Source organism: Ovis aries, chromosome 19, assembly GCF_016772045.2.
Source record: "Ovis aries strain OAR_USU_Benz2616 breed Rambouillet chromosome 19, ARS-UI_Ramb_v3.0, whole genome shotgun sequence".
In the NCBI taxonomy this organism is placed as follows: Eukaryota; Metazoa; Chordata; class Mammalia; order Artiodactyla; family Bovidae; genus Ovis; species Ovis aries.
Genome location: NC_056072.1, coordinates 56,105,861 through 56,133,229, shown reverse-complemented (window position 1 = coordinate 56,133,229; position 27,369 = coordinate 56,105,861). Strand labels below are relative to the sequence as shown.

The following is a 27,369-nucleotide window of genomic DNA, read 5'->3' as shown; positions in this document are numbered from 1 at the left end:
TTTTTCCATCAGGCTTTTATTATAAAGAAGGTTCCAGAGCGTCCTGGCCTCCCCCTCCAGCCCCGCCCCCGTGGGCCACAGCCCGTCCAGGCACTGACCAGGCCAGCCCCAGGCGGCCGCTTGCGACAGAAGAGAAAGGGCGATGATCTCGGGGATCGGGGTTTGGGGGCGGGGCGTCTCTGCCGGGTCCGCCCGCCCCTGGAACAGTCATTTCCAGTGTTGCGCTGGGAGCCCCGGGGGGGCCCCTCCCGGGGCCTCCACACTAGCGGCAGCTATTCACAGTTGGCGCGTGATAAGTTTCTTTAATATATAAAAGCTTCTTTTTAAAAAAACAAAAAAGTGGTGCTATCTTTAGAAACACTTCCAGCAAGATCACGTAGCCCAGCTACAGCCTTGGTGCAACTCAGCCTCCTTCCCCCACCCTCTCCCGCCCCTGCCCCCCCCTGCCCCCCCCCCCGGACGGCCCCCCTGGCCTCAGCCTGGCTCCCAGGACAGCGGGGAGCCTCCTGCAGGCCGCGGACGCTGCCGCTCCGCTGGTGTCCGCTGGAGCCGCTGGAAGCCGGGAGCGGGCCAGGCTCCTCCACGGGCGAGTGGAGATGGCGGGGGTGGGCAACGTCTTGGTGGTGGAAGCAGAAGCGAACCGAGGGCTGGGTCACGGGGCCTCCCTCTCCGCCAGGCAGGATGAGGTAGCGTTTCTGGCTGTGGCCTGGGGCCCAGGCGGCCCTCCTTGCCCGTCGGCAGCCTCGGCGGCGCTGGGCCAGGACAGAGCGAGTTGGGGGCGGCACTGTCCAGGCTGTGCTGGGTGGACGGCGTTCAAGGCCTCAGCCTGGAGCTGGGGTCTGAGGGCAGGTGGGAGGGGCCGGCGCCTGAGGGGCCGGGACGGGGGCTCCTCTGCTGGGCTCAGAAAAAGCCCCTGGTGCAGCGTCCTTTCCCAGCCGGCGTTGGAGGCACGCAGGGCGGGGGTGGGGGGCGCCCGCCCGCCCGCCGCCCCCCCGCCGCCCCCCCGGCTCAGGCCTCGCTGTAGCACTCGTAGATGTTGTCCTCCATGAGGGCCACCACCTGCTCAAACTTGTGCTGCAGCTGTGTCCTCCGGGCCGTGGGGTTCGCCTCCAGGGCGCTCACGATCTGGGGCGGTGGAGGGCGAGTGGTTGGCAGAGGATTTAGTTCAGGGCCCAGGACACCCCCGCCCGGCCCCACCACACATCTGCGGGGAGCGCACACACACGCACACACACGCACGCGCACACGTGGCCTGGATTCCCGGTGCTGGCAGCCACGCCCACAGCACAATCCGCTGTCCTGGGGCCCGGAGTACCTGAGCCCCGCGCTCCCGGGTTTCCATGAGCGGCTGGGAAGGGCTGACGTGGGGCGGGGGGTGCCCCGGGCCTCACGCCGGGGGCTGCTCACCTGCGGGCGATACCTCTTGGCATATTTGTAGATCTCTGCCATGGCCACGTTGGTGTTGAACTCATTCTGGTATTTCTGTGAGGAAAGACGGGGCGGGAGTTGGACTGCAGTGGAGACTCCACGGTCCGAGCCAGGCCCAGCCCAGTCAAGACCCGCTGCTTGTACACAGCCCCACACTGCCCCCAGCTCTGACGGTCGAGTCCTGCCCACCACCCCCGTCCTCCCGGCGAGGACCCCGTGGGGCCGGCAGCACCCGCGACTCCTCGGCCAGGTGTGCGTTCATCTCCTGCTCGCTGAGCGGGGTCATGTCATGGATCTGCTTGTAGTAGCGCTGCACGATCTTCCGGTACTCGGGGATCTCCTTGGCGTAGAGCAGCTTGTTGGTTGGTGAGTCCTGGGTGGGCAGACAGGAGCCAGGGAGTAAGACGCCGGGTGGAGACAGCAGGCTCTTCCTGGGCCGGCCCGTGTCAACACCGCCGCACACACGGGGCCACCCCTGAGCCAGCATCCCTGCGCTGCAGGCTGTGCACCGGGGGCGCCCCACTCCTCTCCTCTCCGCCCCGTTTTCTGCACGACCCTCAGGGTGACGACCTCACGGGGGACCTACTTGGAGGGGAAAGTGCACGGGCTCGTGCCAGCTCGTGGACACACAGGCTATTTAGTTTGCGTCCTTGCTGAGGGTTATGGGTCTCGGTGGCTAAGATTTCTGGAAGCCTGACTGCTGTCTCAGTGGAATATTTCCCAGCACGTGTTTCCTACTCCCGAGAGCGAAGCGTGCCAAGTACGCTCCTGGTTCTTTGTCTGTCACGGGTGTCCTGCTCTCCCAGATAGCCTGTGGGAGGTGATGGCGTTTTCTGCCATTTTTGTGGTCTGTCTCTGAAAGTCACGGGCTAACGGCAGGGCCAGGTCTAACTCCCGTCTCATGAACACTCACAGCCCCTCGGCCTGGAATGCCGGGCTCTCTCAGGTCTGCTGCGCCCTCTCCCTACAGTCCGCTCTCTCTCCGGTCTCCTCCTGCGGCTCTTGACCATCAGGGCTGTTGCCTGGAGCCCGGCTGTTCGCCTACACTGTATCAGACCACCTGGGCTTTCCACGCCCACCTGGCTTCTCCCCGCCTGGCTCTAGGGCCTGAAGATTCGGGAGCTGGTGCTGGGCACAGCTGAGGCAGCTGCAGCCCTGGAGTTTGTGACTGTGGGTGCCCGTTTCCGGGAGAACCCCCATCTGATGACCCCATTCACCCTACATCCGAGCTCCTCCGGTTCCCTCCCAGAAAGTCCGCCGTCCCTGCAGCACTGGGCGGCCCGCCCACAGCAGCTGACCTTGCCCAGCTGCAGGTCGGAGATGGAGCAGGCGTCAATGAAGGCCTGAGCGATGACCGAGAGGCAGGCGTCAATGTGATCCGTCTTCTCGATGTCGAAGACAAACTGCGGGTTTTTCAGGATGTTCACCCAGAAGCGCAGAGGAAGACTGGGGGACAGAGGGAGGCAGTGGCATGAGCCCCGCCTGAGGGTGGGTCGCGGAGGAGGCGGTCACTGATGGGGGCTCGGCCAGGGAGGCCAGCAGGCCCAGGGGACAGGCTGGCTTTGCTCCCGAGGCCAGTGGAGACTGGATGGAAGCTCTGGGAACCTCGGTGTCTCCTCCACAAAACGGGGTTGGTGAGTGTCCCTAGCTGGTAGGGGGTGGGGAGGGGTGGCAGAGAGGCCTGAGTTGGCCCTCGCTGCCCGCCCCATCCCCCGCAGAGTCCCCTGCTCACACGCAGGAGCTGGGAGCCAGGGCCCAATCCTGGTTCTCATTAGAGTCCCCGCCCTGCCAGGCAGCCCGTGGCTCCTCCCCCAGCCCTGTGTGGCTGTGAGGAGTCAGTCCATCATTAGCTGGGTCACCAGGAAGGGCTGAGGGTGGGCGAGGCCTAAGATGGCTGGAGGGTTGGTAAAACTGCCTCCCCAGTGGCTGGGGGCCTGGGACAGGGGGACACACACACCGCCCCCATCACCAATGGCTCAGAGCAGCCCCTGCAACAACAGAGAAACTTCTGTGTCTGTGGCAACTGTTTGAGAGTCAGGCTGAACTTTTCAACAACTTCCTGTTGGGGTTTGGGTCTCTGAAAAGCTAACACATGCCTCCAAGGAGGGATGTGATGGAGGCAGGCACGTCTCTGGGAGCCTCAGCGTGCTTGTCTGCAAAATGGAGCCGACAGTGCCCACCCAAGGGGGGGGGCGGGGAGAGGGACGACAGGGCAAAACTTAGACAATGCTCACTTCTAGTTAATCCTTACAATTAAGGAGGGTTCCTTTTACTGCCCTGGTTTTCCAGCTGGGGGAAACTAAAGCTCAGAGAAGTCTCTTGTTCAAGCTCACACAGCTTGGAATGGCATAAGGGACTGAACCCAGGCTCTGAACCCCAACCCCACTGTTGCCTGCGTGATCCAGTGAAGCAGCCCCGCCCCTTACCGGACCCCCTGAGGGACCCCCACCTGTTGGTCTTCCAGATGTGCAGTGTGTCGGGGTCTGAGATGCCCCTCTTCTCGGCTTGCTCTTCTAGGAAGTCAAAGAAGTACTTGACGGCCAGTGGGGGCTTGTCTTCCCGGATGCTCAGGATGGCCTTGAACAGGTCATCCAGAAACTTCTGCAGCGTGCCCTGCAGGGGAGTGAGTGGCGGCCATCAGCCCAGGAACACATGGGGGCGGGAGGGGGTTGGTGACAGGCACCTCTGGCGGCTGTGGGGAGCCCGTGGTGCTGGGGCTGAGCAGTGCTGGGTGAACGGGAAGCTGTGTGGCCCCAGGCTGGCCTCCTAAGTGCTCTGGGCCTCAGTTTTCCTGTCTGTGAAATGGGTTGGTGAAACCCACGGCACAGGAGTGTCGGAAGGACTTGGACACAGAGCAGGGAATTGGTGGGCTGGGGTGTGGGCTCTCTGCCTCTAGCCATGTGGCCTTGGGAATGTTTCTGGGCCACTACTGCCTTCTCTGTCACTCCAGCGAACAGAGAAGTTGTTGCCGGGCACCCTTCAAGCTGGGGGTGCGGCTGGCCCTGCAGGGGAAGAGCTGTCCCCCGCTCCCCCAGCGTGTGGTCCCAGTTGACCCCCGGGAGTGAGGACATGCGGGGGGCGGGCCCACCTTGGTGGAGAGCAGGCGGGTCAGGTAGATCTCCGGGAGCACCTTCTTGCGGTGGCTCTGCCGGTGGGACTTCTTGGGCTCTGCTAGCTCGTCTGTGGGCAGCACCTGGGAGGCCCGGGCTGGGTCAGTGCTGGCGCCGGGCACCACCCTTAGCTGCCCCTGGGAGGCCCTACCCGGCCCCCGCGGGTGCCTGGCTCTGCACACTCCCCAGCCCAGCCTTCCCCAGGCCTGGGAGCACGGCCTTCAGAGGCCCAGGGTGGCAGGAGGCCAAGTCCACTCCCAGTGAGGGGCGGGCACCCCCAGGGCCAGAGGCAGGGCACTCACCAAGTGGAAATACTTCTCCGTGTCCAAGTCTTTCACTGCGAGACGGAAACACACACGATAAATAAACAAGAGCCAGGAGCAGGGGGAGAGAGAGCGAGCAAACGAGAAATGGAGGCAAAAAGCTGGAGAAAGAAACCCAGTGAGATGGGCACAGCCAAATAGATGTGTGGAGAGGAGACGAGAAATGCACAGAAAGACAATGGAGAGTGAGAGCTAGAGACACGCATAGAAGGAGGCCCAGACAGAAAGACAGAGGCGTTGAGAGAGACAGAAAGGCGTCCACAGGGGACAGGAGAAGCAGGGAGATGATCACAGATGGACACGGGGCAGCTCCCCACGAGGGCCCACTGCCCCGAGCCCAGACCTCACCAGCTGCTGGAAGGGACCCCAAGGCCTCCAGGAGCCTAGGACCCCCAAGCTTGGGGCATCTGAAGGTAGGGATGCGGGGGTGAGGCAGGGACACAGCCCAAACCCCTGATGGCCTGGCGCCTGCCCAGACCTCTTACAACCGCCTCCCTGCTCCTGGGGCCCCTCTCGGCTGCCTGCAGGAACCCAGCGTCGAGGAGGCCTGGCCACAGGCCCCACCCAAGCAGCACTGCGGCAGGGCGCCGCACCCGGCCCAGCCCGGCCCTGCCCCTGGAAGCCTCAGTTACCCACCCCCTGCCGGGGCTACTCAGGAGGGCCCGGCCCCCTGTCCGCCCGCACTACCTCGGCCCAGGGTGTTGTCCTTCTTGTCTGTGAGGCTCATGGCCAGGGAGGCGCCTTCGGGGATCTGATAGGGAGAGAGGCCGCGGTCAGAAGGCAGAGGTCAGGGAGGGTGGCGCGGCGGGGCGGGCAGGGCCGGGGCCCACCTTGTAGTGGGCCAGCGTGTTGAGCTTCTTGCGGCCGTCCTCCACCACCGAGGTGTCATCCAAGTCCCGCAGGATGTAGCTCTGGGTGCTCGAGGCGAACCACTCTAGGGGTGGGGGACCGGGGGTGAGGGCCGGGGTGTCCCCCACGGGGAGAGAAGCAGGGGTCCCCCCAGAGCTCTCTGAACCTCTACTCCTGCATCTGGAAGGCCGGGCGGGGGGGGCCGGGCGGGGGCACGGAGCCGCGGCTCCACACAGCCATCCGCGGGGCGGTCACTGGGTGGCCGGGCCTTCATCACCTGCGGCGAACTCCCCACGGGGCCCCAACATCAGCTCCTGGCTGATGGGCACCGTCTCCACATCCCTAGAGCCCCAGACAGCACACACGTGACTGAGCGGGGCCCGTCGGCCGCCCTCCCACCCAGCCCACCTAGGTCCACGTCCTCAGCACGCGGCCACTGGGAGTAGGGCACGTTCTTGCAGAAGGCTTCCAGAATCTTCTCCTTCACCTGCGTCAGCGTGTCCGTGTCCATGGCGCGCACGCTCAGCGAGTCCATGCCGCAGCCTTGAAAGGACACGTTCAGGTTCTGCAGGAGAGAGACAGGGGGCTCAGCAGCTGCCCACCGACCAGACGGGCAGACAGCCTGCGGGTGGGGGTGTCAGGAGCGAAGCTGGGAGCCCCTCCACCCCCCGAGCCGGCTCACCCGGGGCTTGGCCTCGATGTTTTCCCGCAGCAGCCACTCCTCGTTGAGCGTGTAGCGGGCTTTGCCCGTGATGGCATCGATGGAGCCCTTGTTGATTTGCTGCTTGATGGCGCACAGAAGCAGGAAGAAGGGCTCCCCCACCGTCTCCTGGGGGCGGGGGGCGGTCAGAGGCTGAAGCCAGCTGCCCACTCTCCAGACTCGAGCCCCGAGCCTGTGGCCCCCACCTGGACCGCTGCATACCCGCTTCCACCAACCCCCCCGCAGCTGCCTGCTTCACACCTTTTGATCTTGGTGCCGCTCAGCCCTCCCATCCCCACACCCAGGGCGTCTCCCTGGACTCCCAGCTCAGACATCGCCCAACCTGGGCGGCCGCATTCATTTTATCGCGCTGGCAACCTTTCCAGGTAGCGGTAGCATCCTCACGGGCGAGGCTCAGAGAGGGCAAGCAAGCTGCTCAAGGTCACCCAGCAGGGAGGCGGCAGAGCTGGACTCAAAGGCATGCCAGGGAGGGCTCGGGGGCTGAGAGAGTGTCTTCCTGACACGGCCTCTGTTCCCAGGGTAGCTCTGAACCTTGATTCCCCCACCCGTATAATGGACCCTGTGGGCCAGCCCCTTTCCCACATGTGTGCAGAGACCACAGTCACTGGTCCTGGCAGAGATGGCAGGAAGATGAAGTGAGATCTCCGGGGCAGGGGCACGGCTGCCTGGTGCCCTCACCCGCAGGCAGCTGTACATGCAGATGGACATCCAGTTGGTGAGCATCTTCTCAACCACGGACTCCGTGCGCCGCAGCATCAGCTTGGGGTTCTTGGCAGCTGAGGCGTCGATGAGGTCCACCAGCAGCTCCTTCATGATGCCTGTGTAGTACTCGAGCTTGCCGTGGAGCGCGATGGTCAGCAGGGAGGCCAGGCTGCACCTGTGGGCAGGCGTGGGAGTGGGGGGTCAGCCACACTGTGAGGCCCTGGGACCCAAGGACCATACTGCGGGGGCTCCAGTGCCCCCCTTGTCACTGGATGAGGCAGGTGCAGCAGAAATCTCCCTGGAGAAAAGCCTACCCTCCCTGCTGCTTAACCACCATGCCCACGAGCCCCGTCCTGGGCAGGCAGGACCAGGAAGGGGCAGAATGGGGAGACGGGCCAAGGCCTCAGGGCCTGACTCTGGGGAGATGCCAGCTGCCCCAAGGACACGGTGCCCTGCAAACTGCCCCAGCCTTGGATCCAGCCCGGCAGACCCAGGATGCGTTGTCCTTCCCCAGAGCCTGCACTGCAGCCGGACCTGTCCCGCACCGCGAAGTCCTTCTGCTGCTCCAGCGCATGGACGAAGACGATGAGAAAGTGCCTGTTGTTGAGCAGCGAGGAGAACAGGCTGATGCCCTCTTCCATGTTGGGCCGGCAGCTCTCAGGGATCTGTGGGGGCAAGCGGTGAGGGATGTCGACGGGGTCCCAGGTCTGAGCACTCAGGATGCCCAGAGTGGGACCTTGAATGCTTCCCGGGATGGCGAGCTCATTACCCCTTAGTGGGAGATGCCTAACTCCCTGTGACCAGGAACAGTGGCTCAGCTGAGCTGGAAAGGGGGGCTCAGGTGAGGTTGCCCACCCCATATCCCTGTGTGGGGACCCCTCTCCCATTCTCTAGGCAGCAGGGGGAGAGAGATGTCCAGGGGGACCCAACCCTTTCCCCTCTCTGGTCTGGGACTCAGTATATAGAATACCCTGAATGGCCACTTGACTACCTGCTGGGATGGAGAGCTCACTACCTTACAATGGCAAGTTCCTCCCAACTTCCCAAGATTAAGATCAACGGATCAGATGAACTAGAAAGCAGGGCCCAGAGAGAGGTGGGGGTGCCCCAAGGCAGCCCCTTGTGTGTGTGTGTGTGTGTACGGGTCGGGGGCTACTCACCTTCCACTCTCCCAGCAGCGGGTGGGTCTCCTGCACTGGGGAGCTGCCCTGGGAGTTGAGGGTCTGGGAGGGGAGCACGTAACGCTCTTCATAGAGGGAGGAGCACTGTGGAGCAGACCCCCAGTGTCTCAGCAGGGCTGCGTACCCCCGACCCACGCAGGGGCTGCCCCACAAATGCGCAAGCCCACTCAACAGGAAGAGGCAGTGGGCCACACCCAGGGGCCACAGGACTCCAGAGGAGAGGGGAGGGGAGTCCAAGGGGGGCTTCCTGGAGGAAAAGCAGAACCAGCCTGAAGTCCACGGGTGGCGAAGCTGGAGCGCACAGGCGTAAGAGGAAGCTAAAGCAGCCTGGTGTGGAAGGAGGAAACGAGGCAGAGAGGCCTGAGGGGACCCAACAAGGGCTTGATGTCCCACTGAGAAGAGTGGGGCCACCCTAAGAGATATTCTTGACAGGCCGAGGAAGGTGGGGATGGGGCAGCGGCCCCTGGAACAGCACGAGGAGGCATGGAAGGGAGGGGACTGAGTCCAGTGGACAGGAGAGATGGAAGAGATGGAGAGGGGATGGCTCCTTGGTGAGAGGAGAGGCAGGCCCAGCACCCCAGGAGGAAAGCGGGGCTGACAGCTGACTTCAGTAGGCACACTCAAACATCAGCAGAGAAAGCAAGTTGGGGCCAGGCAGGGCGGCCAGGGAAGGTGGCTGGGCTGCCATAGGCGGGTATGCAGGTTTCACACTGCTCAAGGGCAGGCTCAAGGAATGCCTGAGGTATCACCAGCTGGTGGGAGCCTGCCCTGACCTTGGGGAAGAAGGTGCGGGTCACGAAGTGCTTGTACTCCAGGAAGGGGATGCCCTGGCTGCGGTTCAGCTCCTTGGTCAGGTCCGTCATGTCCGTCTGCAGCTCTGCGAAGCCTGGTGGGCAGTCAGGTGGCCGTGAGTGGATCAGGGGGCGATGCCAAGGCCCGAGGCCCCACGTGGCCGCCCGGCTACCTTCACGGATCTCCTCCCCGCGCGGCCGCCCCGCTACCTTTACGGATCTCCTCCCGGATCTGGGACTCCATCTCCTCCATCTGCAGCAGCGTCTTCTGCCAGTAGCGCTCGGCACGGCGGCTCTTGGTGCAGAAGACGAACAGGGCTGTGGGCAGCAGAGAGGTGGGTCAGGCCTGTGATCCCTTCAGTGTCCGAGTGCGTGTTGTCACCTGCCGTGTGCAGGGCCTGGGTGGAAGGGAGACAGCCTGCCTGCGAGCCTCAGCTCCTCTGGCAGCTCACTCAGCTCAACGCCAAAAACAGCAAACCACCCCATCAACAAATGGGTGGAAGATCCTAAAATAGACATTTCTCCAAAGAAGACATACAGGGGGCCAAGAGGCACATGAGAAGACGCGCGTCACTAATGAGTAGAGAACTGCAAATCTCAACGACTCCGTACCACCTCACACTGGTCAGAATGGCCATCATCAAAGAGGCTACTGCTGCTAAGGCGCTTCAGTCGTGTCCAACTCTGTGCGACCCCGTGGATGGCAGCCCACCAGACAAGAACACTGGAGTGGGTTGCCATTTCCTTCTCCAGTGCATGAAAGTGAAAGTGAAGTCACTCAGTTGTGTCCGACTCTTAGCGACCCCATGAATCGCAGCACGCCAGGCCTCCCTGCCCATCACCATCTCCTGGAGAGCTACCATATGACCCAGCAATGCCACTCCAGGGCATATATCTGGGGAAAACCATAATTTCCAAAAGATACATGCAGCCCAGTGTTCACTGCAGCACTATTTGCAATTTACATGGGAGCAACCTGCATGTCCATCGACAGAGGAGTGGATAAGGAGGATGCGATGAAATACTGCTCAGCCATAAAGAAGGACGTAAAGCCATTTACAGCATCATGGATAGACCTAGAGACTATCGTTCCAAGTGAAGGGAGTTAGACAAACATAATACAAATGAACTTATTTACGAAGCAGAAAGACTCACAGACTTTAACCGACTTGTGGTTACCAAAGGGGAAAGGTGAGGGGAGGGACGCATCCACACTACTTATATAAAACAGCTCACCAACTGGGGCCTACTGCCTAGCACAGGGAACTCTATACTGTGTAATAACCTACATGGAAAAAGAATGGACAGAGGTCTGCGTGTAGCTCAGTCACTTTGCAGCACACTGAAAACTAACACCACGCTGTAAATTAACTCTAATAAAATTAATTGAAAAAGTAAGTTACTTGTGGAGCGAAAAGCATAAAATAGTGATCAACAGTGGACTGCTCTAGCTACGAGAATGATGGGTGATTTCTTCTATCTCTGTTTTCCCTAAAATTTTCTACATTGAATATATTGCTTTTTAAAAACCAGCTTCTTTGGGATAATACACATGCCATCTAATCTACCTACGTAGACAACTCACTGCCTTCTAGTATACTATGGGGTTGTGACACCATCCACGATCGAATTTTAGCGCACTTTTCCTGCCCCTAGGAGACCCACGACCACAAGTAATCAGTCCCTATACAGCCTCCTCCTGCCTCTAGGAACCACTAATGTGTCTTGTGTTTTTTGATTTACCTGTTCTGGACATTTTATCTAAGTGGGACCAAACGAGAGGTAGCCTTTTATACCTGGCATCTTTCACTTACCATGATGATGTCAAGGGTCACCCACGCTGACGTACGTGTCAGAACTCCCTTCCTTTGTATGACTTAACACTGTTCCCCCACATGGCTAAACCACATGTTCTTTGTCCATCAGCGGATGGACATTTTGGGCAGTTGCCACTGTGAACCCTGGTACACAGGGGCTGGTGCGGATGACTGTTCTCATTCTCCTGGGCAGATGCCCAGGGTAGGGAATTGCTGGGTCATGCAGTAACGCTAACCTTTCGAGGAAACTGGTGGTGAGTTTGCCATAGCAGCGGCACCAGGTAAATTCCCACCAGCAGTGTACGAGGGCTCCACTGCCCTGCGACTGAATATAGTACTTTTGTGACCATTATTTTAACAGGGGTATAGCCTACCTAATGCGTAGGGTCATCTTCCCCGAGCAGCCCCCTCAGAAGTAGCTTCAGTAGCCCTACAGCCCACGGTTCCAAGGCCCTCTGCCTGGCACTCAGGGCCCGGGCCGGCACACCTCCCGACAGGGCCCGTCCTGCACACTTTGCACGGTCGCTGAGATGCCCTCCTCACCCCACTCTGAGCACCTAATCTGCTCCCAGCTCCACACCTTTATTCAGTGTGCCCGGCCCAACACACCTCTGTCCTACCCGCCGACCTTCAGAGGCTCCTTACCGACCACGGAGAGAAGCAGCAAGACGCTGCAGATAACGATGGACACGATGATGGCGGTCTCGCTGCCCCCCAGCTGCAGCGTGGCGATGGTCTGGTTGAAGTTCCCTACCTGGATCTGTGGGGATGGGAGGTTGTGATGAGGGAGAGGTAGCTTTCCTGGACATACGCCCTGGCTCTTCTCCTCACTGGCTGTATGGCCTGGAGCAACTCACCTAACCTCTCTGAGCCTCGGATGCCCTAAGTATCAATAGAAGAGAGAACCCCACCCGCCTCCTGGGGACGCTGTGAGGGCTACAAGAGATGACACTTGTCAAACCCTTAGTCCTGGGCCTGGCACGGAACGGGCGACTCGAGAAATACAGGAAACTGTGATTACTAGTTCTGTGATGACTACAGGCAGTTCCCAGAGCCTGGCCTGTGAACTGAAGTATCTGTTGGGCTGCCCGAGGACCAGGGGAGCAAGTGAGTTCTTAGGGCTCAGACTGCAGAACTGGGACTGGGGTGCAGGCGAAAGGCAGCTTCTGCAGTTCACAGCCATCATGGGGTGTGTGTGCTGCCAGAAAGGGAATGAGCTCCCCATCTCGGGAGGCATGCAAGCAGGTAAAGTGCAGAAGAGACCCCCCCTTTCCGGGCCTTCTCCTCACCTCTCCTGCTTCCCTCCCTCTGTGACTGCCTGGTGACTGGCGGCCCAGACTCTGGGTATGCCACCAGGTGGAACAGGGACCGCCTCTCATGGCCTCTCAGAATCCAGCCCATTGGGCCCAGCTGGGGGCCAGTCACGGACCCTGAACAGGTCACTCAGGCCTCAAGTTTCCTCATCTGCCCAGTGGGGACATAAAGCTCTGCTTTCCTCCACTGTCTGAGCTCCTGAGTGTGAAGGTGCTCAGCGGAGATGCCCTGGATGGCAGGGCAGGTGATCAGGCCTTGAGGGCAGGACCGGGGGGACCACCCCTGCCTCCGGCGCCCCATCCACTCACTGTGATGGGCAGCTGCCCCTCAGCTGTGCCCAGGGACTCATTGACGGAGCAGTGGATGACTCTCTCGGAGACAATCTGGATGTCGCAGGCCACTTGGCCGATCTTGACACGGTACTCATGGCTTTCGAGCCCCAGCCCGTCCTGCTCCTTCTGCGGGAGCAGAAGGGGTGCTCACCTGGGGCCCAGGGCAGAGCCGGATCTGCTCACACCGCCCCCCCTACCCAGGGGCGCTCAGGAGAATCTGCTCATGCCCCCCCATCCCCGCCCCACGCCTGATCTGCTTAGGTCCCCCCTCCCCGCCCTGCGCCACCGCCGGCACCCACGGGGCACTCATGTGGATCTGCTCATGCCCTCGTACCCCACTCGCACCCATGGGCGCTCACGTGGACCCGTTCAAAACCCCCCTCCCCGCCCTGCGCCTGATATGCTTAGGGGCCCCCTCCCCGCCCTGTGCCACCGCCAGCACCCACGGGCGCTCATGTGAATCTGCTCACGACCCCCCGCCCCACCCCCATCCCCGCCCCACGCCTGATCTACTTACGCCCCCCACACCCCGCCCCACCCGGCACCCACGCACGCTCACGTGGACCTGTTCACGACCCCCTCCCCGCCCTGCGCCACCGCCAGCACCCATGCGCGCTCATGTGAATATGCTCACGACCCCGCCCCACCCCCACCCCACCCCGGCCCACGCCTGATCTGCTTACGCTCCCCCCACCCCGCCCCGGCCAGCACCCAGGGGCGCTCATGTGGATCGGTTCACGACCCCCCCCCCACACCCCGCGCCTGATATGCATAGGTCCCCCTCTCCCCGCTCCGCGCCTGATCTGCTCACGGGCCCCCTCCCCGCCCTGCGCCCCCGCCAGCACCCACGTGGATCACCAGGGTGAGGGGCTCCCCAGGGTGGTGCTTGATCCACTTCTCCCGCTTGGCCGTGGAGAACTGCGGGTCGGGGAGGTAATCCAGGCGGAACTGGCTGCCCCGCTGGGCCTCCTCGGGCTCCAGCAGCTCCTCGGCCACCGCCGCCTCGTCCGCGTAGACCCGGCCGTTGAGGAAGAAGTCCACGGGGGCTGAGGCGTTGCTGAGAGCCCCGGGGGACGGACAGGTGATGAGGGTGGAGTTGAGAACCTTGCAGAGCTGAGGAGGGTCACGGGGGCCAAAGTGGGGAATGGGGTGGACAGTCGGCAGGGGAAACATGGAAGGAGAGAAAGAGAGGCGGGGCAAAGATGAGAAACACGGCACGGGGAGGCCTGGTCAGCCGGCCACGACCACCCTGCCCGCCGGGCCCCGCCCTCACCGTGGGCTCGCGGCCGATGTGGTGCACGGCCATGGACACCTTCTGCACCATGTGGAAGCGCTCGCCGGCCACCGTGATGGTCCTGCCGCCACTGCATGGGGGCGGGTGGACAGCAAGCCCCGTGAGCCCACGAGCAGCCCCGGGGCGTGCCGGGGCGGAGGGCGGCGCCCAGGTCTCACCTGACGTGGCTGCGGTGGGGGCTGATGGCCGTGATGACCGGGTTCGGCATGTACTGGAAGTTGAGGCCGCCATGCACGCAGCCCCGCTGCTCGAAGCGCACACACACCGGCACCACGGCCGGCAGGGTGCCCCCCGGCACCGTGCAGGCGATGCTGGCGTCCGAGCGCCTGCGGGAGGAGCGGCAGGCCTCGGTCAGCACAGACCCGCTTCCCACCACCACCCCTGCCCATCATCCCATGGCCCAGAGCCACCCACCCGCCAGCCCCCGCCTCACACTGACACCATTTCCACGCTCCCACTGCCGCACCTGCGCTCGGCTGTCCACCCCACCCTGGACACCTCCCCTTCTCTCTGACCCTGCCTCCTCCCACCTCCTCCAAGAAGCCTCCCCAGAGATACCCTCCTGGCTTCCACCTCTGCAAGAGCTCTAACCCCTACAGCCCTGAAAGCCCTCCTCCCAACCCCAACCCCACTGGATATTCCTAGTTCCCGCGAGACTGTGGTCCCCTGGAGGCTAAGACAGTGGGGCTCATCTTGTGCCCATCAATGGGACCTGGTACACAGTAAGTGCATAATACAGATGGGCATTTCACCGAGACATTCTGGACCACGCCCCTGCCTCTGGCCACACCCCGGGCCGGCTACAGGTCTCAGACCATGCACAATCATCACTGTTTTCACCACAGGTTAAGATCACTTATGAAGGGCACAGTACTCCCCACAACTCACGGGTACTGTCCGTACTGGGCGAGAACACTGAGGCTGAGAAAGAGGAAGGGGCCTGGCCAGGGGACACAGCCAGTGACGTCCCCGGTGATGCTCAGTGCCAGGACATTCTCCTCCCAGCCCTCTGGCCCCCCCAGACCAGGGACTTACAGCAGCTCTGTGCAGGGCTCCGTGTTATTCACCAGGACCTGGAGCTCGGAGCCCACGTGGAGGTCACTCCCGTGGATGGTGATCCTGGTGCCCCCGGCTTTGGGGCCCATGGCGGGCTCCAGGGAGTGGACCAGGGGCAGCTGTGGAGAAGAAGGCAGGCGGTCAGGCCCCAGGCCTGCCCTGCCTGGCAGGGTGGGGGTGGGGGCAGGCTGCATTCCCTTACCACATAGGAGAAGCGCTCCTGAGACCTGCCCTCCTTGGAGGCGTTCACCGTCACCACGTCTGAGAACGCCTCTGTGGCTGGGCCCGTGGCACACACGATCCTGGGTCGGGGAGGTGAGTCTGGTCAAGGAGCAGCCAGTGGGGTCCGGGGGCCAGGCAGGCGCCCCCTGGTTTCTCCCTCAAACAATGCCCCCTCTCGACTCCCAGGACGTGTGAGCCCCGTCTCCTTGCACTCAGCCCCCCACCCCCCACTCAGCTGGGATTGGCACCTGGGCCAGGACACCCAACGGCGTCACCCTTAGCAAAATCCTGAACCAATTCCCGGTCAGCTGAACAGCCACCGAGTTCCCAGGTGTCACCCTGGTGCCGAGCTCCTCTCCGGAACTGCCCTCGCTGAGTCTACCACAATTCTGCGACTAGCAGGCAGGGGATTGGATAAGGTGGTCTTTTGTCGTTTACTCGCTAAGTCATATCTGACTCTGGAACCCCATGGACTGTAGCCTTCAGGGCTCCTCTCTCCACGGGATTCTGCAGGCAAGCATACTGCAGTGGGTTGCCATTTCTTCCTCCCGGAGATCTTCCCGACCCAGGGACTGATCCTGTGTCTCCTGCGTTGGCAAGTGGCTTTTTTACCGCTGTGCCACCAGGGAAGCCCAAGGGGATACTTGAAAGTTCTCCAACCATGAGAACATCTGCTGGGCTGGGAGACTGATGCCCTTATCTGCAAGCTTGGCTTACGGCCTCCGGAAAGGAAACCGGGCTCAGTCCCTGCCCATGATGTTTCCTCAAGCCTGTCTGGGCCGGGCCCCATGGCTGTAGGCCCAGGTCTCTGCACACAGCAGCAGACCTGCACTTTCCTAACAGCAGCTGTTTCCCTCAGAGCGAGGCTCCTGTAGAAGCAGGGCTGCTCAGGGGAACCTGGGAGGGCTTCCTGGGGCAGCAGGCTCCGGAGTGGTGAAGCAGGGAAGGGCAGGACGCATGGCGGGAATGGTCTGACCAAAGTCTGGGAGACCTGGGAGTGAGTGACTTCTGGGGAGCAGAAGGGATCCAGGGATGGTGGGGTGGTCAAGGGCAGAGGGGTGGGGGTGGCAAGGGGAGGGCAGAGGTGCAGCTGGCACTTCCAGGTGGATGGGGCCTGCAGGTCACTGAAGGGTCCCTGGGACCACCCTCCACTCACTCCTCCGACACCGTGTATCTGTCGGCCAGCGGCTCACAGGCCACGCTGCCAATCCACACGCCGTGGGCCACGTCGCTGAACCGCCGGCCCAGGTTCCTGCCTCGGATGGTCAGCTGGGTCCCGCCGTCCAAAGGGCCGCTCAAGGGCTCAATCTGCCAGGCAATCGGAGAGACAGGAGGATGGGGCTCTGAGGCTGGGGTGTCCGGGGAGGCAGGTTACCAGGGCTGCCACCGGGGACATGTGTGAGACGCGCAGCCTGCCCAAGGACACCAGTGCGCAGGGACAGAGCCAGTGCTGTTGGAGGGGCGTCTCCTGGGGACGCTGAGGTCCAGTCCCCGTGGCCACGGGGACCCATATCTGACCACATGACCCTAAATCCCAGGCAGAGCTGGCTGGGCCTGGGACGGGCAGGAGAACCAGGCTAAGGCAAACAGAACCCTTCCCTGAGACGTTTTCTTAATTGAAAAGGAGGCTCGTGGGTTACCCCAGTTTTCCCCTTATCAGCAAGGGTACCCAGACCTCACTATAAAGACACTCAACCCCAGCCTCTCTTCTATCCCAGACTCTAACGCCTCCCTCATGTCCGGCCTGTCCACAGCCCTCACCATCTTCTCTATGCAAATCACCTCCTTTCTCATCATTGTCCCCCAACCCCAATGGAACCATGAGCTCCATGAAGATAGGCACGTGCGTGTTCACTGCTATGTCTCCAGCCCTGGGATGGGGCGGCAGGGGGGAGCTGGCACCCAGTGGGTGCTCAGTGGGTGATGCAGTGCGTGGGGGCCCGGGTACGTGCAAGCACCTGAGCTGCGGGTCCCAGAGCCCATGTGGGGCGCTGTGCGTGCGCACAGTCAGGTGTGTGGGTGTGACAGATTCCAGAGGCGGGGGGAGTGGGGGTGGGGTGCTTACCGCTCGGATCTCAGGGGCGGGACAGGTGCCAGGCAGGGGCTGCATGGTGCCCCGCGGGCGGCAGCCGTCGCTCCACACACACAGGTGGCCCAGATCCTCGCGGCCCAGGCACTGGGAGCAGTCGGGACTGCCCACGGCGCAGTTGTAGACCTCCACTGCGGGAGACACGGAGCCGGCCCAGCTCAGCTGGGTCCTGCTTCTTAAGAGTCAGGGCCCAGGAAGCTCTTAGTACCTTCTCCAACCCCCAGCCCCACCCCAGGGGGCTGCTAATAATAAGCACAGTGCAGCTACAGCCCCGTTAACAGTCATCTGCACAGGGATCCTATCCACTGGGGGCTGTTTATCAGCCCCAATTGACAGGTAAAGAGATGAGGCTCAGAGAGGCAGAGTGACTTGCCCGAGGTCACACAGCCTGTGAGTGGCAGAGCTGGAGTCATAGCCAGGCCCAAGTGGGTCTCCTGAGCCCCCAGCGGAGCTCTGGGACACTAGAGAACCACTGAGTAATGCGGGCTGTGCAAGCCTCAGGTTCTCAGACAGGCCCAGGCAGGAGTGCAGGGTGGGTCCCCAGGGCGTACAAGCTGGTTCTGGGGCTTCTGTCTGGGACCTTATAGTACAGAAGTGGGGCGGGGGGTGGGGTAGATGTGCACAGGCCCCACCTCCTGCTAAACAGGCCCCTGGAGAGTTGATTCGACACGTCTAATAAGAGTAAGGCCACCCGCCACCATCTAGGGGCGCAGACTGTGTCCCAGACAGCCCTGCAGGGCTCTGCATGCATCGTCTCAGCAAACCCTCGGCCCTGCCCTCTGCAACCGGGCCTGCGCTTCACGGAAGGACCCTGAGGCTGAGAAAGGGCAGGTGAGTGGGTGCTGGGGGGCAGAGACAAGGGCATGCGGATGCCCCGAGGGTGTGGTGCCAGCCCAGAGGAGCGGCTCCATAGTGAGGTGCGGAGTGAGCAAGCCGGCAGAGAGGCAGGGTTGGGACCTGAGAGACAGTGTGTGTCAGGGAGTGGTGGGGGGATACCCGAGCACTGGATGGAGCCCCCCAAGGCTGCATCCCACCCACTGTGGCCATGCGAGGTTGGGGGGCACCTCCCACCTGTCATGGGGTCAGGGCTGTCCAGGAACCGGGCCGGCCGCCCCTTCAGCTGGAGGCTGAGCGGAAATACCTGGCTCTTCTGGGTCGTGTGCAGCTGCAAAAGACGGGGAAATGCGTGACGGGTGTGGACGCTGTCTGGGTCTCTGTTGGGGGGAGGGCACATCGGGGGAGAGACGAGGGCAGGGCCGTTGGGAGCAAGGGGACCCAAAAGGGGAGGCAGAAAGGAAGGCGTGTATGTATCTGGACTCGGGCTGGCCTGCCCTTCCCCTCCACCCCGCTACCCCCGCCGTGACGCCATGTCGCTCACCACCACTTGTTTGCAGCGTACGGCTGATTCATTCACCCACACAGCCTCGAAGGTCTCCTCCAGACCGAAGCTACACTCCAGGGCTGCACCCTGCAGGACACGGGGGTCAGGGGGCATCCAGGCAGCACCCACCGCCCCCTACCTTCTTCAGGATGCCAGAGATTGCTGTCCGGAGGAGTGGGCAGGGGCTCTCTCCCTGGACTACGTCTCCTCCAGAATGTTCCTTCCTGGCCCAACGTCTGACAGAGGCGGGGGCGGGCACGGGGTGGGGGGGTACACACGAACACCCAGAACTCTGGCCTTGTGCTCTCACACCACTAAAAACCTCACTGACAACTTCCAGTGGCCTAACCCCGGGGCCTTTCACTCTGCTGGTAAAGCCCCGACTCTTCGGCATGAACGACACTTACAAGGTTCATCCCAGGAGACTCCGCCTGCCCTGCAGCCTCAAAACCCCCCACGGCCTGGAATCAGTCACACAGGATGCGGGTTGACAACGCACACGCCGTCTTGCCCTCAGCCTCTGTCCAAGTCCATACTTCCACCCCAGCAAACCTCAACACAGCCTTCAAAATCCAGCTCAAACGTCCCATGTTCCAACAGCCTTCCCAGACCGCCCCTCACCCAAATCACAGCGACACCCCTCACTTGAGCGTCCATCCATTTGGCAATGAATAATATTAGGGTGTGTGCTGGGGGGCTTCATTAAGCTCCGACAGCCTTCCCCAACCTGCTCCCCTATCCCCTGCCCAGGCTCTGTCTACACCTGTCTCTCCACCCACTGGGGAGGAGGTGGGGGGCTGGGTTTCGGGCCCTCTGACACCTCCGGGAAGATGGCAGTTGAAAGAGCGCAGGCTCAACCTTAACACAGGCCCACTCAGGTCCGAATTCCACCTCTGCGACCTCCTAGCTGTGTGACTCTGTGCAGGCGGCTCCTCCTCTGAGCTGTGTGGGCCTCTAAACTCAGCAATGCAAAGAGACCCCCCTACTCTGCAGACTCTAAGGAGACTGGACACCATGTATCTTTAGTGGGTTGCATGCTGTGGGCGCCTAATATATGCTGGCTGTGATCAGTATGCAGGAAGTGCTCAATAAATGCTTTGCTTGGGGGGAAAAAATAAACAGGGCCAATTCCCCAATGCCATCTTGCCCTCAGCCCAGCACAGGCTTCCCGGGAGCAGCCATCAGTAAATATTTGCTGAGTGAACAAACCCAAGTTTCAAGAGGGCTAGGCTAGCTGCGTGGCAGGACTTCCTGTTTATGTCCCTGTCGTAGGTAGATACGTTACCCTGAGGAGAAGGCAGGTCAGCCACCCCCTGGCCCTGCCCCTCCCCGCTTCGCTACGAAACTAACACAGGGAAGTGGCTGTTGACAGGCTGAGAGCTCCTGTATCCCTGCCACACTGAGCTGGGTCTCCTGAGCGTCTAGGCTCACGGTAGCCGGCCAGCCTGTCTGGGGCTCTGCCGAGGGTGAGCTCCATGGATCGGGCTGCTGCAGAGCCCAGGCAGAGTCAGAAACAGGCCCAGGGGAAGGCGGGCCAGGATCACCAAGGCCCCAGGAAGGCAGACGGGGGCCCCCCAATTACACTCTGCTCAAAAGCAGGAGGCAGGACCCACACTCAAGCCCTGGGCCTCCCTGACCCAGGCTCCGGCAGCCCAGGGGAGCAGCATGGTCTTCCCCTCCTCCAAATGCCCCGGAAGCTCTGCCCTGACCACCATGGGGAGGAGCCCCAGGACCGAGGGCACAGCCCCCCCGCCAGCCCCAGGACCAAGGGCACAGTCCCCAGCCCTTCACAGGGCAGCGTCCCCTGCCATGACGAGGCTCCCCGGCACATGGCCCCCACGTGTGACAAGTCGTCAAGGGCCCCAGCTCCCCTGTGGAAGCGACAGATGGCAAGTCCCTGAGAGCTGGGGAGAGGGTGGCTGGCACACATCCAGGACTCGTCAACGCTTCCCACCCAGGACACTCCTCCAGGAGGGACCCAGCAAAGGAAGGCCTCCATTCCCCCAGCCCAGATGGGTGGCGGGGGTGTCGGGGACGGCACGCAGGCAGGGAAGGCTGGTGGTGGGGAAGAGCACTGGACAAGGAGCCCAGGGCTAGGGTGCGAGTCTAGCCCGATGCCGTGTCCCTGGAGGCGTCTGCTTCCCCTCCTGCTTTTCCCACCGGGATGATGGGGATGGGGCGGCCAAGGGGGCCTTGGGCCATTTTCCAGGGAAGACGTGTAGGCCTCAAACTAGGGGCGGGGTATGTCCAGGGTCACAACCCAGCCTGGGGGCAGGGCAGGGTGGACATGGACAAAGTCACCCGTGGGCTGCAGCACTGGGCAGGGGCTGGGCCTGTCGGGGGGCATGACAGGGGATAGGGTCTGGGGTCCTGGCCAGACCCTCCTTTCCTGCAGGAGCTAGGGGCAGCTGGCTGTCCCCAAGACCTGTGCCCACCACCCACCTTCCTTCCCCCTACCTCCGTGCAACCAGGGCAGGGCTTTCTCCAACAGAGCCCAGAAACTCAGAGGAAGAAAACCGAAGCATGGGACTTCCTGGGTGGGCTAGTGGCTAAGACTCTGAGCTCCCCATGGAGGGGGTCTGGGTTCAATCTCTGGTCAGGGAACTAGATCCCACATACCGCAACTAGAGATCCTGCACGCTGCAACTAAGACCCAGGCAGCCAAATAAATACGTAAGTGGAAAAGCAAAGCATGGGCGGTGGGCCCCGCCCCCGCTTACCTGGAAGAAGGTGGCACTGGCCAGGTGCACCGGGATGCTCTGGGAGCCGCCAGTAGGCATGGGGGCCAGGGGGGAGGGCAGGATCTGCGGGCACTCCTGAGGGCTCTGCAGTCAAAACACAAAGAAGCGGGGCTGACTCTGGGGTGTTCCAGAGGAGACGGGATTCACAACCACCCCAGCCAGCCGGTGCTGTCCCATCTCCCTGGGGAGGCGCTGGGCAGCCTACGCAGACAGGAAACGCTGCTAATAAAGCGAGAGCCACATCCACCGCCGCGCACACACCATCTCACCTGATCCTCCGAGCGGGAAGGTGTATTGGCCCCATTTCACAGACGAGACTGAGGCACGGAAAGAGGCAGTAACCTGCCCAGTGGTATCCCCATGGCCACTCCACGGAGAGCCTCTTAGGGAAGACCTCCCCGGCTCTGGGCCTCATCTTTCCCCAGCTGTAAAATGAGGCGCTGCACTCACTTTCTGAGGCTCCCTCCAGCTCTGGAATTCCAGTTTCCAGATGGACAAACGATGAATGATTCACGAAAGAGGAAACCGCAGACTTCAGAGCGGCCCATGAGAAACAGGGTGTGAGGCTGCACACTCCTCCCCACTGCCTGGACGCGTCACGGGCCCCGAGCAGGGGGCCTGGGCATCTGCATTCCCGTGTCAGATGTGGAGTCAGTTGTTCAGTCGCTCGGTCGTGTCTGACTCTCTGCGACCCCCGGGACTGCAGCACGCCAGGCTTCCCTGTCCCTCACTACCTCCTGGAGTTTGCTCAAACTCAAGTCCATGCCAACCAACCAGCTCATCCTCTGCCATCCCCTTCTCCTCCTTCCTTCAATCTTTCCCGGGTTCTCGGGCCAGAGACTGCGGCCTGAAACTGAGGACCAAGGTGAGAGACGGGGACCCAGGGTCTTTTCTCAGCATTGTTCAGCAGACAAGGAGCTCCTTGAGGGGACCCTCAGGGGCCCAGTGTGAAACCAGAGCTTGAGGGACACCAATGCGTCATTTATTATCGTTGACCACGGTCATAAATAGCGACAGGGTAGCGACGGTGGTTAGCGGCCGGCACCCACAGCCCTCCACGTGCACCTGGAAAGTTCCAAGCACCCTGTGCTGTATTAATTCACCAAACCCTCCTCCCAAATGCCCTGTGAGGTGGGTATCACCATTATACCCACTTGACAGACTGGAACACTGAGGCACAGAGAAACAGAGTGGTGTGCCCAGGATGGGGCGTGCAGCACAGTGGGCTCTAACGGCACAGACCCTGCTGCAGACCCCCAGGCCAGACACCGTGCCCAGACGATGAGCTTCCCTGGGAGCGCTGCCTGCTGCCGACCACACGGGCCAAGGAGGCTGCCCAGCCCGGCCACCACTGCAGGGCTGCAAGGCAGGAGCTGGCGTCCGGCTTGCTGTGTGACACGCAAGGCCGTCCCTCCCCTGAGCTGCCGTCCTGAGCCGTCCCATGTGTAAGCCCCGTGGAATTTCGGGGAATGGAACCCACATGTTTCCAATCGGGTTTCACCGCCGCTGCCAGCCTGCTTCACAGCTGGCCGGGGGCCCTGCGGCTGCGACACTGGCTCCGGCCCAGCCAAGGGGAGGTGGCCAGCAGGGGCTGGAGGCGTGCCGGTCCAGAGGAAACAACGTGGGACCATCCCGGAGGGCCCACCTCTCCTTGATTCTCATAACCCACTGTGGATGCACTCTCCAGAGCGGGCAAGTCTGGGAGAGTGTGGGTGCGCCTCTGCCCTCTTCCAGGGCCGCCCCCAGGGTCACTCATCTCCCCTGGGGACAGCTGATCCAAGAGTGCCTGCCTCTCCCTGCCCCCCAGGCCTGTGGTATGGGAGGACTGACCCTCCTCCCTAGCCCCAGGGATGGGCAGGCACCCAGGCCTGTCCTGGGCTCAGCGACTGGTTCAGGGAGTGGATGTGATCCAGTTCCCCTGGAAAACTTCTGCAGAACCAACAAGAAGGAGGGTCTCCTGGGATTGCCGGGGATCAGGACCCCACCAGTGGCTGCTAAGTTGTCTTATGGCCAAAGGGGAGGGCCTGCCGGAGCGCCCGAGGCCACTCGGAGGGGCGGGGAAGCCCTGGTGACGAAGGCAGTGCCTCCGGATCCAGCTGAGCCCAAAGGGGATGCCGCCCCTGGGACTCTGCACTCACAAAGGCTGACCGCCTCTGCTGGGGCCGTGGCCGCCGGTTCGCAGAGAACCACGGCCTCCTTGTCCCGTCCCAAGCCAAACCATTCAAGCCTCAGAGACAAGCTGAGTGGCTTCTCCTCCTTGGCGAGAGTATAGCCTCCAGGCTCAGGAAACCACGGCCCGACTCTGGGCAGAGCCGAGAAGGTGGGAGAACAGGAGCTGGGGGGACAGGGAGGTGGGAGCCCCAGGAAGCCCAGATGTCAGCCCAGTGCGTGCGGGCCACGGCAAGGCCTCGCCTGACTCTGCGCTGGAGCTCACAGACTCCCCCAAGGTCTTTCCACATGCAAGGGTTCAGAGCTCGCGACCCAACCTGGCCGAGCACCAAGTGGCCCCACTGAACCCACCCGACCTGCTCCCTCCCTGCCTTTCTGAGTCGCCCTGCCCCGCTTCTATAAACTGCCCCCACGTTCCCACCAACTGCCCTCTCCACCAGCTCCTAACAAAGCCAAACTTCATAGAGGTGCCCATCCAGGGAGCCTGACCCCGGCACCCGCCCAAACCCTCACCGCCTAAGGCCACCCCACCTTGCGGAAGCCACCTCCTCCAGGACAACTGGAAGGGGCGGACGCAGTAGCCTTCTCCACTCCCCTCCCCTCCTTGGAAAAAAGCTGCAGCCCTCCTCGCAGCATCCTGTACCCCCTACTTCCTTCCTCTGGGGCCCATGAAGCAATGGGAAGTCAGGAGACATAGTCCCTGGCTCGCGCCTGCCCCTAGACCCCTCTCCAGCCTGGCCTGAGCCCTAAGGCCTCCACGACCGACCGACCGGCTGGCTCCAAATTAAATGCTGGATTAAGCAGCAGGCCAGACCCAGGCGGGGGCGGCCTCTTCTCCCTCTGGACTACCATAATCCTCTGAGACAGGCCCTCTCTGTGCCCCCAACGCATCTCTGACCTGCAGACCTCAGCAAGTTGGGGTGGGGAGAGGGTGTGTCCCTGGGGGTGCTGGTCCAGAAACACTTCCAGGCTGGTGAGCTCCTATGCGTCTGCCAGAACCTGGCAGAAGGTTCCCCTCCTGGAGAAGTCCTCCCAGCTGAGGGGCCACCCACAGCGTGTTGGGTACGGAGCTGGTGTCGCTCTGGATCCCCCTTTGAGACAGGCCCCCTTTCACAGACAGGAAGACAGGCACAGAGAGGTGTGGCGGCCTGCCCAGGGTCACACAGCCACGACTCACGCCTCAGGCTCTTGCGTCCATGATGGGGAGGGCAGAACCGTGTCTGATCAGCTGCTTCCCCAGTGGGCACCAGGTTGCTTCCTAGGGATGCAGGCTGGGCCTCAGTGACCTCTCCCTGCTGGGAGCCAGGGGTTATGCTGACTACCTCAACTGTGCCATTTGGAAAATGAGTGGGAACTCCCCTTTCCTGGAGAGACAAGCTGCAGGCAAGAACCTGGTACCTCACCCCGAGCCTCTCATGGCCCTGATACGAGACGGAAGATCCAGCGGGCGGGCCTGATGGGGGATGAGCTGGCATATGACCTGGCACCATCCCGGGCCAGCCATCCCAGCCTGGCACCCAACGCAGTCCAGCCATCCCACCTCAACCAGTCTCGGGAGTCCCGCCCAGTCGTCCCTGGCACAAGGCTGGGACGGCCATAGAGGCTCTCTGGGTAAAGACGTGAAGCCACCCCGCAAGTGACCATGCTCAAACCAGCCGGCGGCAAGGTACGTGGCACCTCGGCCTGTGTCTCTGCCCATCCCCGCCCTCCCCAACATGCCCGCCCCGTGTAACTGATGGCATGCTGTCCCCTAGCTCAGGGCGCCATCAGGCCAGCCAAACAGGAGGACCTGGGAACCTGCGGCTCTGGAGGTCACTCGCTTTCTCCACCCAGCGAGAGCCACAGCAATCCCTGGCCCTGGGGCCCCAGTGCCTGTGGGAGGCTGGGGTCTTTCGGCCCAGCCCCTGACTTGGGGAAGCGGGGAGAACATCGGCTGCCAACAAGAGGGACTTCGATTCAAGGCCTGGTACTCCCTGACCCGCGAGGGTTGCGGAAAACTTTGAAGATAAAATTGAAAGTCAGTATGATGTGCAAGAAGGGGCCTTGTCCTAAAAGGCTGGAAGTGTAAACAGGCGCAGGCTTTCTGGGGGTCAGCTGAGCTAAAAGTATGGGCTTTTACCCCAAAATGCCATGTTGAAGAACTGGTCTCCAGGGGACCGTCAAGGCCGTGCAATGCCCTGCACGTATCAGAACACAAAAAAGAAAGAGGCGCGCTCAGCACGTCCAACAACAGCGGATTGGAGGGGCTTCCCTGGTGGCTCAGATGGTGAAGAATCTGCCTGCAATGCAGGAGACCCGGGTTCAATCCCCGGGTTGGGAAGAACCCCTGGAGAAGAGAATGGCAACAGGGGATTGGTCACATGCACTGTGACGAGCCCAGCATGGCGGCTGTTAAAAGTCGGAGCCAAAGAAGACACTGTAACGACACGGAAATGTTCTCGACGTGCTACATGAAAAAAAAAAAAAAAGAACAGTGGAGGCAGAGGGCACCCCTGGGCCTGGCTTACCGTGGGATTTGGTGAGGCCTCACACCGGGACTGGTTGGAGACACAGGCGTGCTGCTGGGCACACCAGAAACAGGGCCACTGTGCCGACAGGCAGCTGGTGCAACTGAAAGACAGGGGGGGCTTCCCTCAGCTACCTGGCTCCCCATCCCTGTGCCCAGCAGCGGGGACCCAGGACACAGATCCCAGCACAGTGAAACCAGGTCTTGCTCAACATCAGAGCTGTCCAGAGGGGCTGGGCATTTTGTAAGGTAATGAGCTCCCCAGTCCAGGAGGTATGTAAGGAGGAGACAGGCAAGCAGGGCCTCCAGGGGACTAATCAAAGCACTTTTCTGAGCCTCGACTAGCCTGGGTGCTCACAGACATCGGGCACACTGGGTGATGAGAGTTTTTTGCACAAATGAGCTGTCAGGTGAATAGCCAAGGGTCCCGTCTGCCTCTGTGACACCACCGTTTTTCTTGAGGAGCTTCCCCGAGAGCAAAGCCTCCTGCCCCCAGCGGCAGCTAGTCCCGACACCCCACTCACGCTGTGTGCGGGTACACCTGCCCAACCCGGCCGCAGTCGTAGATGGTGAAGCTGGCCCTGACGATGCTCTGCCCCTGGACCCTCACCGACATCTCGACAGTCACGTGGTCTGGAACAGAGCAGGGCGTCCAGGGAGAGAAGGACAAGGGGACACGGGGGGGCCCACCGACACCAGCAGCTGCGCCATCAGGAGCCCCCCATGCCTGAGAGTCCACCATCCGAGGGCCCCATCAGCCGTCCCTGCACCCCGGGCCATGAGGTGCCTACCTTGGTGGGGCGGGAAGGGCGGGAACTGATCCCTGGGCAGGAGGTTGCAGTAGGCGATCTGGTGGCCGAAGGCTGGGCCCGGGACCCGAGCCACCGTGCGGATGCCGTGGCCGTAGTCACAGGCCATCTCCATGCCACTGAGGCTGGGCAGGCTCCCCGAGATCTGCAGGATCATACCCTGGAAGCCAGGGACCCTTAGCTGGGAGTGCGGGGGTGGGGGAGGCCACGCCACGCACCACCCCACCCCCACCCCGGAACCTGGGGAGAAGAGGTTGGTCAGTGGCCTTGACTCCAGGGCCACGGGGATGCAGCCTACGAGGGCCTGTTTCCCCCTCTGCAAAGTAAAACTGACCATCTTGCAGGAGCCAGAGGCCCTGTACAATCTGGCCCCTGACCTTGGATGCTAGCCTCTTAACACTCTCTCAGTCATGAGTCTTGCCCCCACCCCAGGGCCTTGCGATGGTGGATCCCTCTGCCCAGATGCTCACGCTGGCTTCCTATCGCTGCTTGGATGTTACCTTGCAGTGAGCCCCCCACCACCCCGACCTGATC

General features: G+C 62.0%; 1 protein-coding gene and 1 long non-coding RNA gene across 2 annotated transcripts in view; one reads left to right on the top strand and one right to left on the bottom strand.

Annotated features, from left to right (window-relative positions):
• The window catches only part of PLXND1 (plexin D1), a 48,999-nt gene continuing 21,630 nt past the window's right edge, over positions 1–27,369 (bottom strand). The window contains exons 6-36 of the mRNA XM_027957787.2: positions 26,818–26,995; positions 26,551–26,659; positions 26,028–26,130; positions 21,331–21,435; positions 18,608–18,697; positions 18,301–18,394; positions 17,206–17,360; positions 16,297–16,448; positions 15,121–15,220; positions 14,898–15,037; positions 14,021–14,188; positions 13,842–13,932; positions 13,418–13,681; positions 12,545–12,694; positions 11,568–11,682; positions 9,316–9,423; positions 9,088–9,200; positions 8,294–8,398; positions 7,668–7,798; positions 7,110–7,308; positions 6,393–6,539; positions 6,119–6,275; positions 5,692–5,795; positions 5,549–5,612; positions 4,841–4,875; positions 4,517–4,621; positions 3,878–4,041; positions 2,727–2,874; positions 1,661–1,801; positions 1,408–1,482; positions 1–1,125 (exon numbers count right to left, since the gene is read on the bottom strand). Coding sequence (XP_027813588.1) covers positions 1,009–1,125; positions 1,408–1,482; positions 1,661–1,801; positions 2,727–2,874; positions 3,878–4,041; positions 4,517–4,621; positions 4,841–4,875; positions 5,549–5,612; positions 5,692–5,795; positions 6,119–6,275; positions 6,393–6,539; positions 7,110–7,308; positions 7,668–7,798; positions 8,294–8,398; positions 9,088–9,200; positions 9,316–9,423; positions 11,568–11,682; positions 12,545–12,694; positions 13,418–13,681; positions 13,842–13,932; positions 14,021–14,188; positions 14,898–15,037; positions 15,121–15,220; positions 16,297–16,448; positions 17,206–17,360; positions 18,301–18,394; positions 18,608–18,697; positions 21,331–21,435; positions 26,028–26,130; positions 26,551–26,659; positions 26,818–26,995 — 3,927 coding nt within the window. The 3' untranslated portion in view covers positions 1–1,008. The remainder of the gene's footprint in view (positions 1,126–1,407; positions 1,483–1,660; positions 1,802–2,726; positions 2,875–3,877; positions 4,042–4,516; positions 4,622–4,840; positions 4,876–5,548; positions 5,613–5,691; positions 5,796–6,118; positions 6,276–6,392; positions 6,540–7,109; positions 7,309–7,667; positions 7,799–8,293; positions 8,399–9,087; positions 9,201–9,315; positions 9,424–11,567; positions 11,683–12,544; positions 12,695–13,417; positions 13,682–13,841; positions 13,933–14,020; positions 14,189–14,897; positions 15,038–15,120; positions 15,221–16,296; positions 16,449–17,205; positions 17,361–18,300; positions 18,395–18,607; positions 18,698–21,330; positions 21,436–26,027; positions 26,131–26,550; positions 26,660–26,817; positions 26,996–27,369) is intronic.
• Positions 4,893–10,503, top strand: LOC132658220 (uncharacterized). Its single transcript, XR_009597525.1, has 2 exons — positions 4,893–5,274; positions 7,648–10,503. It is a non-coding gene; the product is annotated as an uncharacterized LOC132658220 (long non-coding RNA).